The 15,805-nt window shown below is 43.8% G+C and overlaps 1 protein-coding gene across 4 annotated transcripts in view; it reads right to left on the bottom strand.

Moving 5' to 3' along the window:
- The window catches only part of LOC139227816 (bridge-like lipid transfer protein family member 3A), a 181,259-nt gene that overhangs the window by 89,374 nt on the left and 76,080 nt on the right, over window positions 1-15,805 (bottom strand). For all 4 annotated transcript variants that reach the window (XM_070858884.1, XM_070858882.1, XM_070858883.1 and 1 more), the window contains exon 5: window positions 5,266-5,455. In XM_070858884.1, coding sequence (XP_070714985.1) covers window positions 5,266-5,455 — 190 coding nt within the window. The remainder of the gene's footprint in view (window positions 1-5,265; window positions 5,456-15,805) is intronic.

The raw sequence follows: 15,805 nt of genomic DNA, 5'->3' as shown, positions 1-15,805 counted from the left end.
GACCATGAAATTATAGTGGCCATTCCTATTGTGGATAAGCCCACAGCATAAACATTTCTATAATAAATGGTACAATTGAACATGCTCTTAGATAAACGCCACAAGGTGGTTATGGTATGAATTAAAATAAAGTACACCGGGTGCAGCAAAACGACTTTCTGCCGTTTACATCAATTAAAATCTGTTGGAATAAAGCATGTGACTGGCTCTGCTCTCGTTTATTTCATTCCCCAGCAATAGCATCCCTCACCTTGAAAAGCATAAATGTTCAGGACGTATTAAAAATTTTATGTATACACAAGTTGACTTCCTGTGGTCATATTTTTGTCAGTGTGTGTCAACACAGCACCCCACCCCATCTCATTATAAATTCCTGTGTCCAGATTTCCTCAACAATTGAAATTTCCAGTATCCTAAATAAAAGCGCACAATCTGGGATTAAAGGGTAGAACGGAGTGTACCCTGATCCTCAGAATGCAGAATCAGCGGACAAGTAGCAGAATGGATACCCATCTGTCTCAAGACAGAAAGCAGAGATTAGGGGTAAAAGATAGCGGCAAAAGGTGGATAATTCGTGTTCCACAAGGATCAGTGCTGAAACCACTGTTCACAATTTATATTAACGATTTAGACTTCGGAACTAATTTCTAAATTTGCAGAGGACACCAAGTTTTGGGATTGGGTGGGGGGGTGGGGGGAAAGATAGTCAATACTGAGAAGGACAGCAACAAATTACAGGAGGACATTAATAAATGCAGAATGGGCATATAATTGGATAATGAAGTTCCACACAGATAAATGTGAGGTATTACATTTTGGTAGGAAGAATAGAGAGGTCACTTATTACTTGAAGGGTGAGAGTCTAGGTGGGGCTGAGGAACAAAGGAATCTCGGAGTACAAATACACAAATCGCTAATAGTTGCGGCACAGGTTAACAAAGCCATAAAAAAGCAAACAAAGCACTAGGGTTCATTTCTAGAGGGATAGAATTGAAAAGTAGGGAAGTTATGCTGAACCTGTATCGAACCTTGGTTAGACCACACTTGGGAGTACTGCGTAGTTCTGGTCGCCATATTATAAAAAGGATATTGAGGCACTGGAGAGGGTGCAGAGAAGATTTACGAAGATGATACAAGAAATGCGAGGGTATACATATCAGGAAAGGATGAACAGGCTGGGTGTCTTCTCTTGAATGAAGGTCTCTTTTCTCTTGAAGGGCAGCGGCTGAGGGGTGACTTAAGAGATCTTTAAAATTAGGAAAGGTTTTGTTAGAGTGGATAGAGAATGTTTCCACTTGTGGGGAAGAGCATAATTAGGGGCCATCAATCTAAGAGGGAATTCAAAAGAAAATTCTTTACCCAAAGAGTGGTGAGAATGTGGAACTCGCTACCATGGGGAATGGTTGAAGCAAATAGTATAGATGCATTTAAGGAGAGGCTGGACAAGCATATGAGGGAGAAAGGAATAGAGGGCTATGCTGATAGATTTAGATGAAGAAAGGTAGGAGGAGGCTTGAGTGGAGCATAAACGCCACATGGATAGGTTGGGTTGAATGGCCTGTTTCTGTGTTGTATATCCAATGTAAAATGAGCTCCAGGCATATGCCAGGAGTGCACATCAAGAAACAGAACATTTATACAAGTGCTTTAATACAACAGCCCGGATTTATCAGTCAGCAGTGAATGGATGGTGCAGAACATTCATTGCATTTACACCTGCCCACAAACTTGGGCTTTTGTATTCAAACCTGCGGTTATTAGAGATCTAAGGCAGCATGGTGCCCTCTATAGGGGATCCCAGACCTGTATGAACAGGGCAACCAATGGTGTGTCTCCTACTGGACTTCAGGATTTCCCTCAAACTTCATTCCCCTCCACTCCTCGATCCCATCAATTCACTGCTTACAAACTTCCACGTTGCAGTCCCAGTGCTCCCTAATCCCATAACCACCCCCCAATATTCTCACACCTTGAAAACTCTCTCTCCCAATGTCCCCAAATCTCATTGATGCCTCTACTCGCAACGCAGGGACTGGCCCTAATGTTCCTAAAACCTCCCTCTCCAATGTTGCCAGACCCTGGCCAATATCACTCAACCCATAGAGCTATGGATAGAGAATTGGCTGGCGAACAGAAAGCAGAGAGTCGGGATAAATGGGTCCTTTTCGGGTTGGAAATCGGTGGTCAGTGGTGTGCCACAGGGAACGGTGCTGGGACCACAATGGTTTACAATATACATAGATGAACTGGAAGAGGAGACAGAGTGTAGTGTAACAAAATTTGCAGATGATACAAAGATTAGTGGGAAAGCGGGTTGTGTAGGACACAGATAGGCTGCAAAGAGATTTAGATAGGTTAAGCGAATGGGCTAAGGTTTGGCAGATGGAATACAATGTCGGAAAATGTGAGGTCATCCACCTTGGAAAAAAAAAACAGTAAAAGGGATTATTATTTGAATGGGGAGAAATTACAACATGCTGCGGTGCAGAGGGACCTGGGGGTCCTTGTGCATGAATCCCAAAAAGTTAGTTTGCAAGTGCAGTAGGTAATCAGGAAGGCAAATGGAATGTTGGCCTTCATTGCGAGAGGGATGGAGTACAAAAGCAGGGAGGTCCTGCTGCAACTGTATAGGGTATTGGTGAGGCCGCACCTGGAGTACTGCATGCAGTTTTGGTCACCTTACTTAAGGAAGGATATACTGGCTTTGGAGGGGGTACAGAGACGATTCACTAGGCTGATTCCAGAGATGAGGGGGTTACCCTATGATAGATTGAGTAGACTGGGTCTTTACTCGTTGGAGTTCAGAAGGATGAGGGGTGATCTTATAGAAACATTTAAAATCATGAAAGGGATAGACAAGATAGAGGCAGAGAGGTTGTTTCCACTGGTAGGGGAGACTAGAACTAGGGGGCACAGCCTCAAAATACGGGGGAGCCAATTTAAAACCGAGTTGAGAAGGAATTTCTTCTTTTAGAGGGTTGTGAATCTGTGGAATGCTCTGCCCAAGGAAGCAGTTGAGGCTAGCTCATTGAATGTATTCAAGTCACAGATAGATAGATTTTTAACCAATATGGGAATTAAGGGTTACGGGGAGCGGGCGGGTAAGCGGAGCCGAGTCCACGACCAGATCAGCCATGATCTTGTTGAATGGCGGAGCAGGCTCGAGGGGCTAGATGGCCTACTCCTGTTGCTAATTCTTATGTTCTTATGTTATCTCATTGTTGCTGGTGCCCAGGGTCAGCTATGTGTTCAGTGTTCCTGGTAATACTACTTCGCATAACAGCCCTGTTCTTCGAAGCCTCGGATTCATCATGAGAAATGCCATGCTAGTGCAACTGAATAAAAATTGATTACTCTTTTTTTTAAAAAAGTAAGGCTGATGCAATAGGATAAAGTACGATGTTTTACCAAGTTTTTGCTAAAAGTGTGTAGCTTTATTCAGTCTAATTTGATATTTTTTATGCTATTTCAGAAAATATGTACAATGCTAAATGCCCCAAGAAGCTCAAGAAAGGCTCACTGTACTCAATTGAATGTGGAAATTGTCTTGCTTGATGCCGACTGTACACTGATCAAGACGCTCACAAAAAAATTTTACTATGCTGCAGACTGCAGTTTCGGTTTAATTCACCGGCTTTCTCAGCAAATAAAATTGCAGATGTTGCAAATATTTTAGAAAATTGATTTCACACTATCAAGAGTTTTTGGCCTACTTGTAATCTGGAACCCTGGTCACTTACCAAGCATGTGCTTTGTAATAAAGACACCATGTAAAATGGAAGTGTAAACAACAGTATCATTCATGAACAGAGACATTCAAAAATTATTCAGTTGATGACTAAATAAGCTGTGCATTATGTTCATTGGTGTTAACGGTTTGTCTCCGCGATCTTTTATCTGTGCGAGAGTGCTGATAAAATACCAGAATTTATTTTCCTTTTTACAGATCTTAACATACATGAAGATTTTGTTCGAAGTATTCACCATCATACGACAGACTGGAATATTTTTCAAGTCCAATGCGGTTGGTTAATTATTTTGGAGCAAGATGAGATAGGGCACATAGACAGCAAAATATTTTTTCAAACAGTTCAGTTGGGTACAGTGGCTGTATACTGTTGTGCTTTTTAAGAACAGTTTGCATATTCTCTACAAGTGCAATTCAGCTTCATGAGAGAGGAACAGAAATATTTTTATATCATGTTGCTTCTGTGACTGGCCTGCCACCTGGCAGCTTGTTTATCTCCATTAAATTCTATTTGTGGAGAAGAACACTATAACTTTCATTCTGATCACATACACATCTCCATGCTTGTTAAACTGTCAACTTGGCTTGCAAGTGTGGGTTGCAAACCAAAAACATTCACACAAGTAGAGGTCATGCATAACCATCTGTTAATAAGAAAGCTTTTGAACCATTTCAATAAAAGGAATTTTCATGAGAATGTTTTTATTTAAAGATTGCAATTACTTAAACTTGAAAAACGTTGTTCATTGTACAAGCACAACAATTAGCTACATTTGCTTCCATTCCTTTCTATCACTGCATTATATACAGCAAGGCCCTGGCATTGGGTCCCTATTGAATAGAAACATAGAAAATAGATGCAGGAGTAGGCCATTCGGCCCTTTGAGCCTGCACCACCATTCAATAAGATCATGGCTGATCATTCACCTCATACCCCTTTCCTGCTTTCTCTCCATACCCCTTGATCCCTTTAGCCGTATATCTAACTCCCTCTTGAATATATCCAATGAACTGGCATCAGCAACTCTCTGCGGCAGGGAATTCCACAGGTTAACAACTCCGAGTGAAGAAGTTTCTCCTCATCTCAGTCCTAAATGGCCTACTCCGTATCCTAAGACTGTGTCCCCTGGTTCTGGACTTCCCCAACATCGGGAACATTCTTCCCGCATCTAACCTGTCCCGTCCCGTCAGAATCTTATACGTTTCTATGAGATCCCCTCTCATCCTTCTAAACTCCAGTGTATAAAGTCCCAGTTGATCCAGTCTCTCCTCATATGTCAGTCCAGCCATCCCTGGAATCAGTCCGGTGAACCGTTGCTGCACTCCCTCAATAGCAAGAACGTCCTTCCTCAGATTAGGAGACTTCCTCAGTGGAAGATATAGATTTTATCTGTTTGTAGTGGTCAGTCCATTAACTGGAGATCACACTGCACAGTAGCCCAGTTCAAACCGTTGCAACTACTTGGTATGGATGTCAAGTAGCTGGAAATTGACACGCAAGTGCTATGAACGCTTACCTCCCCTCGCTCTGGATCTGTAATTCTTGTGAAGCGAAGATCACTCTGCTGCCACTTGGGATTCACACTATAACCCTGTAGTTGCCACAGCTCAAAGGAAGTATTGAATGCTTTTGCTTCAATTTTTACGACAATGGAATTCACCACAATAGACATTCCTTCCACCACCTTTTCAGCAAAGCCATATTCACTGGGGAGACCAAGAACAAAACAATATTTTGCTATAATGTAACTGAATGCTGCAGCTTAATAAACTCAGTAACTTAAGACTTTAACACGCATTCAAAACAAGAATTGAAAAACATCGCAGTACGACTGTAAGAGACACACCCGTAGGTTCACAGGCATGAAAAGTGGTGTGAAGGTGCAACTTAAACACTTGATTTTACAGTGAGTGAAATATTTTGATTTGTCAGTTTAACAAGTATCTCTAAACGTTTTCTTGAACTTTGCAAAGAATGCTTCTTACCCATTTTCTTCAGGTTTAAATCAAGCAAATGGTTAAGCCATTTTTTAAAAAATGATTCAGAAATGCTGGGAAAGATAAAAAGGTTGGGAAATACAAGAGCAAAAACATTGCAAAGAAAACAGTAAACAGACCATGGAGAAAAAGAGACTTGTTTGCGGCAAACAAGCCCTATAATTAAGGCAGATAAATATGGTGAGGCACTGTACAGCAATGTGATATTTATACACCAGTTTTTAAAACCACTGACAAAACTGGTTGCATTTCCATTGCAGTGGCTGGTCTGATTTGAATATTCATGAGGAGCCCAGGAACAAATGGAATACATCCAAAACAAAAGCAGAACACTGGATGCTGGAATCTGAAATAAAAACAGAAAATGTTGGAAATATTCAGGTCAAGCAGCATCTGTAGAGAGAGAGAAACAGAGTTAACGTTTCAGGCCGATGACCCTTTGTCAGAACTGGAAAAAGTTAGAGACGCAACAGGTTTTTAAGCAAGTGTAGGGGCAGGGAGCGAGGGGGGGGGGGGCGGGAGAAGAACAAAAGGGAAAGTCTGTGATAGGATGTAAGGCAGAAGAGATTAAGAGACAAAAGGGATAACGGTGCAAGGATGGTAATGGGACAAGTTATGAAACAAAAGATGAATCTAGATAGGGTGCAAATGGAGATGACAGAATCATCAATAGCTGCCGTGGGAAAGAAAGGAAAAAAATGGGCAGAGGTTATGGTGTGAAACTGTTGAACTCGATGTGGAGTCCAGAAGGCTATAAAGTGCCTAAATGAAAGATGGGGTGCTGTTCTTTGAGTTTGCATTGAGCATCATTGGAACAGTGCAGGAAGCCGAGGACAGTGAGATCAGAATGGGAGTGGAGTAGAGAATTAAAGTGACAGCGACCAGAAGCTCGGGGTCACGCTTACGGACTAAACAGAGGAGTCACTTGGTTTGGGGCAGAAAGTTTGGGCAGTATGACAAAAATCCCTCACTGAACACAGAAATACTTTAGATGATTAGAAAATTGCTAATATAAAAGCAATATTTTACAAAGAAAATCACAAGTCTGATCCTGGAAAGTCGAGGGGCTGGATTTTCAGATGAAAGCTTTTTCGGGCGATAATTGCGGCAGGGTGGTAAAGTTGGTGCCGGGAAATGGTTTGTGTCTGCAGCTACAAAATTCACCAGCTGGGCCCCGAATGTGGAGCGCCCTAAGAGAGACTTCCCTGGGGGGGAAAAAAAAGCCAAAAAAAACAAAACACATTCCCAGTACCTTGCTCACCCTACATAAAGATAAATCGCAAAAATAAATAAAAAAAATACAATCACACTTGCCTCATGTAGTCACTCCCTCCCTCACCGCTGCCGGAACAGCTCGGACCACCTACTTTTCAGGCGGTCCCACTACAGGGTGCCACAGGGTCAACGCGAAACAAAAATCATAGTGCTGTCGAAGCCTGGGGCATTGTACACCGGCTCGACGCTCCTAAGGCAGTACTGCTGATCGCCCCCGCAAAACCGGCACCAAATTTCCCGGCGGGGGTCTGGAAACTGGCCACCCAGCCGGAAATAATTTGTTAACCCATTATCGCCCCTCTGGGGCGCCAATAGAGGCACAAGCCCAATGAAAATCCAGCCCTAAATCTTTCACTTTTCTATCTACTGTGAAGAAAAACACTACACCTTATAATAGAAGCAATTTAAACAGCATACAGGAATAAAGGCAATATGCTGGTGCTAGTTACAAAAATAAAAAAAACCATAAACCTTGAGAAATTGACTCCATTTCTTTGATATTTGCCAGAATTATTGAATAAAGGCAATATGGCAGCATAGTGGTTGTTATTGGACTAGTAATCCAGAGGCCTGGATAAATAATCTGGAGATATGAGTTCAAATCCCATCACAGAAGCTGGGGACTTTAAATTCAGTTCATTAATTAAGTAAATCTGGAATACAAAGCTAGCATCAGTAATGGTGACCATAAAACTACTGGATTGCTGTAAAAATTCATCCAGTCCACTAAAATCCTTTAAGGAAGGCACAGCCAGTCCAGTCAACCTGCCAAGGCATCCTCAATAACATCTGGCGATGTGCCAACATTGTGAGTGCTGTGCCACAGACTAGCAACAGTCTGGCATAGTTATATGCCAGGCCCATACCTTTCAGCCAATGTCCCAGGGTCCTCCATCACCATCCCTGGGTATATGCTGTCTCACCAGAGGTGACGGCATAGTGGTTATACTGTCGGGAAGGAATGGCCCTGAGGTCTCATGGCATCCGGTCAAACACAGGCAAGAAAACCTCCCGATTACCACCGACCACCCTCCCTCAGCTGCTGAATCAGTACTTCTCCATTTGGAAAAAGCACAGAACAACAAGGGCACAGAACACACTCTGGATGGGCAACATCAACATCCATCACCCAACTGTTACAGCAGCACCAATACTGACTGAGCTGGCCAAGTCCTGAAGGACATAGCTGCCAACTGGGCCTGCGGCAGGTGGTGAGAGAACCAACACAAGGAAAAAACCTACTTGACCTTGTCCTCACCAATCTACCTGTTGAAGATGCATCTGTCCATGACAGTATTCATAGAGGAATGACCATACTTGAGTGACAGTCCTTGTACAGACGAAGTCCCATCTTCACATGGAGGACACCCTCTATCGTGTTGTGTGGTACAACCACCGTGCTAAATGGGATAGATTCAGAACAGATCTAGTAGCTTAAAACTGGGAATCCATCAACAGCAGAACTGCATTCCACCACAATCTGTAACCTCACAGCCTGGCATATTCCTCAGTCCACTATTGCCACCAAGTCAGGGGACCAAGCCTGGTTTAATGAGGACTGTAGAAGAGCATGCCAGGAGCAGCACCAGGCATACCTAAAAATGAGGTGCCAACCTGGTGAAGATTCAACACAGGATTACATGCATGCTGGATAGCGGAAGCACCATGCTATAGACAGTGCTAAATGATCTCACAACCAATGAATCAGATCAAAACTCTGCCAGCCAGCCACATCCAGTCCTGAATGGTGGACAATTAAGCAACAGGAGGAGGCTGCTCCATGAACATTCCCACCCACAATGATGGTGGAGCCCAGTATGCAAGTGGACATAAGATTGGATGATGAGATAACTGCATTTGAGAGAGAGAAATATGAAAAACTAATCAAACTCAGGATAAAAACCTTGGTCCAGATGGGTTACATCCACACATTTTAAAATCTAAGGAAGAGATAGCAGAGGCATTACTACACATTTAATAATTTGTTAGAAAAAGTTGCAGTGCCAGAGGACTGGCAGATAACTAATGTTTAAGATACCTATATTTAAGAAGGGAGATAGAACATGTCCAGGGAACTATAGAACAGTCAGCTTAATGTCGGTGGTAGGAAAAATAATGGAATCCTTACTAAAGGAGAAAACAGAACATCGAGAAACCAAAGATATAAACATCAATTTCAAAAGGGAACGCCTTGCTTGAACAACCTTACTGAATTTTTTGAAGAGATAACGGAGAGTAGACAAGGATAAAGTAGTACAGGGTAGGTGTAGTTTATCTAGATTTTCAAAAGGCCTTCGATAAGGTACCACATAATGGGCGATTGAATAAGATAAGAGACAGCAGAGTAAGGGGACAAGTAGCAGAATGGATAGCCAACTGGCTTCAAGCCAGAAAGCAGAGAGTAGGGGTAAAGGGTAGCTATCCAGTAGCAGAAGGCGGATGACACCAAATTGGCTGGGGGGGGGGTGGGGGAAGGACCCCCCAGAGAGGAGAGTCAATATTGAGGAGGACTGCAACAAATTATAAGACGACATTAATAAACTTGCAGGATGGGCATATAATTGGTAAAATGAATTTCAACACAGATAAATGTGCGATATTACATTTTAGTAAGAAAAATAGGGAGGTCACATATTACTTGGAAAATACAAATCTAAATGGGGTAGAAGAGCAAAGGAATCGGAGTACAAATACAAAATCACAAAGGAGTGACACAGGTTAACAAGGCCATAAAAAAGAGAATCAAGCACTAGGGTTTATTTCTCGAGGGATAGAATTGAAAAGTAGAGAAGTTATGCTAAACATGTATTGAACCTTGGTTAGACCACACGGTACTGCGTACAGTTCTGGTTGCCTGATTATAAAAAGGATGTAGAGGCACTGGAGGGGGTGCAGGGAAAATTTACAAGGATGATACCAAAAATGTGAGGGCATACCTATCGTGAAAGGATGAACAAGCTGGGTCTCTTTTCTCTTGAAAAGAGAAGGGTGAGGGGTGACCTTGAGGTCTTTAAAATTTTGAAAGGTTTTGATAGAGTAGCTACAGAGAGAATGTTTCCACGTGAGGAAGAGCAAAACTGGAGGCCATCAATATAAGATAGACACCAAGAAATCAAATAGGTAATTCAGAAGAAACTTCTTTGCCAAGAGAGTGGTGAGAATGTGGAACTTGCTGTCACAGAAAGTGGTTGAAGCAAATAGTGTAGATGCATTTAAGGAGAGGCTAGATAAGCATATGAGGGAGAAGGGAATAAGAGCGTTATGCCGATAGAGTTAGATGAGAAACGACGGGAGGAGGCTCGAGTGGAGCATATATACCAGCATGGATTGATTGGGCTGAATGGCCTGTTTCTGTGCTGTATATCCTATGTAATCCTATGTAAAAGACAAGGCTGATGCATTTGCAAACATCTTCAGCCAGAAGTGTTGAGTGGATGATCCATCTTGGCCTCCTCCTGAGGTTCCCACCATCACAGAAGCCAGTCTTCAGCCAATTCAATTCACTCTATGGGATCTCAAGAAATGGCTGAACGCACTAGATATAAGCAAAGGATATGGGCCCCGACAACATCCTGGCTAAAGCGTGGAAGACTTGTGCTCCAGAACTAGCCGTGCCTCTAACCAAGCTGTTCCAGCAGTTACAACACGAGCATCTACCAGACAAAATGGAAAATGGCCAGGTTAGTTCCGATCCACAAAGTACAGGACAAACCCAATTTGGCCAATTACCGCCACATCAGTCTACCCTCAATCGTTAGCAAAGTGATGGAAGTGTTGTCAGCAGTGCTATCAAGTGGCACTTACTCATCAATAACCTGCTTACCAGTTTGGGTTCTGCCAGGACCACTCTGCTTCAGACCGCATTACAGCCTAGGTCTAACCATGGACAGAAGAGCTGAATTTCAGAGGCGAGAAGAGAGTGACATCATGGCAGCATTTAACCGGGTGCGGTATCAAGGAACCTGAGTAAAACTGAAGTCAATGAGAATCAGGGGAAAACTCTCCAGCTGCTGGAGTAATACCTAGCACAAAGGAAGAGGGTTGTGGTTGTTGGAGGGCAATTGTCTCTGCCCCAGTACATTGTTGCAGGAATTCTCCAGGGCAGTGTCCTAGGCCTAGACCTAACCATCTTCAGTTGCTTCATCAATGACCTTTCCTCCATCATATGGTCAGAAGTGTGGATGTTCGCTGATGATTGCAGTATTCAGATCGATGCACAACTTCTCAGATAATGAGACAAAAGTAAAATAACTGCGGATGCTGGAAAACTCTTGGACACCAACACCCCTCCGGAATCTTCTTCCCCTTCAATTTCCACTGACTCCATCCCTACTTCCAAACTCACTCCCGCCTCTGATCTTCCCCTCTGACCCCAAATGATCAGTCCTCAGCAAAGCCCGAGCTTCATCCCCTTACACCCTCACCTCAATGGAGCTCTTTTTCTGTCAAAATCTGAGAAAATTCCTCTGACCCATTCCAGGCAATCAAAACTAGTCCAGATCACTCTGGCTGTATTAGATTCCCTGAGGTACTTACCATTGTGTCTGCGCCAACCAACAAGAGGTTATCCAGTCTAATCCCACTTACCAGCTCTTGGTCCGTAACCATGTAGGGTACAGCACTTCCCAAGCACCTTTTAAATGTGACGCGAGCTTCTGCCTCCACCACCCTTCAAGGCAGCGAGTTCCAGACCACCGCAACCTTCTGCATGAAGAAGCTTCCCGTTAAAACCCCTCTAAACCTATGCCCCCATGTAATTGACCCCATCACTAAGGGAAATAGGCCCTTGCTATCCACTATATCCAGGCCCCTCAAAATTTTATACACCTCAATGAGGTCTCCTCTCAGCCTCCTCTATTCCAATGAGAATAAACCCAGCCTATCTAATCTGTCCTCATAGCTAAGATTCTCCATTCCAGGCAGCATCCTCAAATCTCCTCTGCACCCTCTCCAGTGTAATCACATCCTTCCTATAATACGGCGACCAGATCTGCACGCAGTATTCCAGCTGTGGCCTAACCAGAGTATTATATAATTTAAGCATAACCTCCTTGCTCTTGTATTTTATGCCTCGGCCAATAAAGGCAAGCATTCCGTATGCCTTCTTAACCACCTTATCCACCTGGCCTGCTACTTTCAGAGATCTGTGCACCTGCACTCCAAGGTCCCTTTGTTCATCTACACTATTAATTGGCCTACCGCTTAATGTGTATACCCTTTCCTTATTAGCCCTCCCCAAGTGCATTACCTCACACTTCTCCAAATTAAATTCCATTTGCCACTGTTCTGCCCACCTGACCAGTAGATTGATATCCTCCTGCAGTCCATGACTTCCCTCTTCATTATTAATCACATAGTCAATTTTAGTGTCATCTGCAAACTTCTTAATCATAGCCCCTATATTCAAATCTGGATCATTGATGTATACCACAAAAAGTGGGACACCCAGTACTGAGCCCTGCAGAACCCTACTGGAAACATCCTTCCAGTCACAAAAACATCAACCATTACCCTTTGCTCCCACAGAAGGATGTGGAGCCAAGTCACTGAATATATTTAAGAGGGAGATAGATAGATTTCTAGAAACGAATGGCATCAAGGGGGATGGGGGAAAAGCAGAAATATAGTGTTGAGAAAGGATCAGCCAGGATCATACTGAATGGCCGATAGACCTACTCCTGCTCCTATTTTCTATGCTTCCTACCTCAAAACCAATTTTGGATTCAACTTGCCACTTTGCCCTGGATCCCATGGGCTTTTACCTTCGTGACCAGTCTGCCATGTGGGACCTAATCAAAAGCTTTGCTAAAGTTCATATACACTACATCGTACGCAATACCCTCATCAACCCTCCTGGTTATCTCCTCGAAAAATTCACTCAAGTTAATCAAACAGAATCTTCCCTTAACAAATGTGTGCTGACTGTCCCAGATTAATCCTGGACTTGCTAAATGTAAATTTATCCTGTCCTTCAGGATTTTTTACAATAATTTTCCCACCAGAGGTTAGGCTGATAGGCCTGTAATTACTCAGCCTATCCCTTTGTCCCTCCTTAAAAAAGGGACTTCTTGAGCCAGGAATCTCATTGAACAACTTTGCCTTGGACTCCACTCACTTCCTCCAAATTAGAAGAGGAGGACAAAGGGTTTAATTAAGAGGGGGAAAAATAGAGTACGACAGGAAGCTTGCCAGGAACATTAAAACTGACTGCAAAAGCTTTTATAGATATGTGAAAAGAAAAAGATTAGTGAAGACAAACGTAGGTCCCTTGCAGTCAGATTCGGGTGAATTTATAGTGGGGAACAAAGAAATGGCAGACCAGTTGAACAAATACTTTGGTTCTGTCTTCACGAAGGAAGACACAAATAACCTTCCGGATGTACTACGGGACCGAGGATCGAGTGAGAAGGAGGAACTGAAGGATATCCTTATTAGGTGGGAAATTGATGGGATTGAAGGCCGATAAATCCCCGGGGCCTGATAGTCTGCATCCCAGAGTACTTAAGGAAGTTGCCCGAGAAATGGTGATCATTTTCCAACAGTCTAGCAACTCTGGATCAGTTCCTATGGACTGGAGGGTAGCTAATGTAACACCTAATTTTAAGAAAGGAGGGAGAGAGAAAACAGGTAATTAAAGACTGGTTAGCCTGACATCAGAAGTGGGGAAAATGTTGGAATCAATCATTAAGGATGAAATAGTAGCGCATTTGGAAAGCAGTGATAGGATCGGTCCAAATCAGCATGGATTTATGAAAGGGGAAATCATGCTTGACAAATCTTCTGGAATTTTTTGAGGATTTAACTAGTAGAGTGGACAAGGGAGAACCAGTGGATGTGGTGTATTTGGACTTTCAGAAGGCTTTTGACAAGGTCCCACACAAGGGATTGGTGTGCAAAATCAAAGCACATGGTATTGGGGGTAATGTACTGACATGGATGGAGAACTGGTTGGCAGACAGGAAGCAGAGAGTCAGGATAAACGGGTCCTTTTCAGAATGGCAGACCATGACTAGGAGTGCCGCAGGGCTCAGTGCTGGGACCCCAGCTATTTACAATATACATTAACGATTTAGATGATGGAATTGAGTGCAATATCTCCAAGTTTGCAGATGACACTAAACTGGGTGGTAGTGTGAGCGGTGAAGGCGACGCTAAGAGGCTGCAGGGTGACTTGGACAGGTTAGGTGAGTGGGCAAATACATGGCAGATGCAGTATAATGTAGATAAATGTGAGGGGGCAAAAACACCAAGGCAGAATATTATCTGAATGGTGGCAGATTAGAAAAAGGGGAGGTGCAGCGAGACCTGGGTATCATGGTTCATCAGTCATTGAAAGTTGGCATGCAGGTACAGCAGGCGGTGAAGGCGGCAAATGGTATGTTGGCCTTCATAGCTAGGGGATTGGAATATAGGAACAGGGAAGTCTTACTCCAGTTGTACAGGGCCTTGGTGAGGCCTCACCTGGAATAGTGTGTTCAGTTTTGGTCTCCTAATCTGAGGAAGGACGTTCTTGCTATTGAGGGAGTGCAGCGAAGGTTCACCAGACTGATTCCAGGGATGGCTGGACTGACATATGAGGAGAGACTGGATCAACTGGGCCTTTATACACTGGAGTTTAGAAGGATGAGAGGGGATCTCATAGAAACATATAAGATTCTGACGGGACTGGACAGGTTCGATGCGGGAAGAATGTTCCTGATGTTGGGGAAGTCCAGAACCGGGGACACGGTCTTAGGATAAGGGGCAGGCCATTTAGGACTGAGATGAGGAGAAACTTCTTCACTCAGAGTTGTTCACCTGTGGAATTCCCTGCCGCAGAGAGTTGTTGATGCCAGTTCATTGGATTCAAGAGGGAGTTAAATATGGCCCTTACGGCTAAAGGGATCAAGGGGTATGGAGAGAAAGCAGGAAAGGGGTACTGAAGGAATGATCAACCATGATCTTATTGAATGGTGGTGCAGGCTCGAAGGACCGAATGGCTTACTCCTGCACCTATTTTCTATGTTTCTATGATTAGAGGTTATGGGAACCCCCATGGATCCTAACTATGCCTGCCTTTAGTTGGGATATGTAAAACATTCTTTGTTCCAGTCCTACTCAGGTCCCCTCCTTCACCTCTTTTTCCGGTACACTGATGACTAGATCAGTGCCGTTCCTGCTCTCGCCCTGAACTAGAAAATTTCATTCGCTTGGCTTCCAATTTCCACCCTGCCCTCAGCTTCACATGGTCCATCTCTGACTCTCCCCTTCCTCGACTGCTCTGTCTGCATTTCTGGGGATAGGCCATCGACAAACATCCATTACAAGCCTACTGACTCCCACAGCTACCTGGACTACACTTCCTTCCATCCCGCTTCCTGCAAGGACTCTATTCCATTCTCCCAGTTTTTCCGTCTGTCGCATCTGTTCTGACAATGCCAGCTTCCATACTTGTACTTTCGATATGTCTTCCTTTTTCCTCAACAGAGGATTCCCCTCTACTGTGGTTCACATGGGCCTCGACTGTGTCCGTTTCATTTCCTGCACTACTTCTCTAACCGCTTCCCCTCCCTACCAGAACCACAATAGAGTTCATCTTGTCCTCATCTTTCACCCCACCAGCCTCCACATTCAACAGATCATCTTCCACCGTTTCAACCACCTCCAACGTGATCCCTTCACCATATTCATCTTGCACCCCCCCCCCCACCCAGCATTCCATACGGACCACTCCCTCCACGACACCTTGGTCCACTCCTCAATCACCCCCTACATCAACTCCCTTTCCCATGGCACCTTTCTGTG

This window comes from Pristiophorus japonicus, chromosome 17, assembly GCF_044704955.1.
Source record: "Pristiophorus japonicus isolate sPriJap1 chromosome 17, sPriJap1.hap1, whole genome shotgun sequence".
Lineage (NCBI taxonomy): Eukaryota > Metazoa > Chordata > Chondrichthyes > Pristiophoridae > Pristiophorus > Pristiophorus japonicus.
Note: the sequence above shows the minus strand (reverse complement) of the source record. Positions and strands in the feature narration are given on the sequence as shown.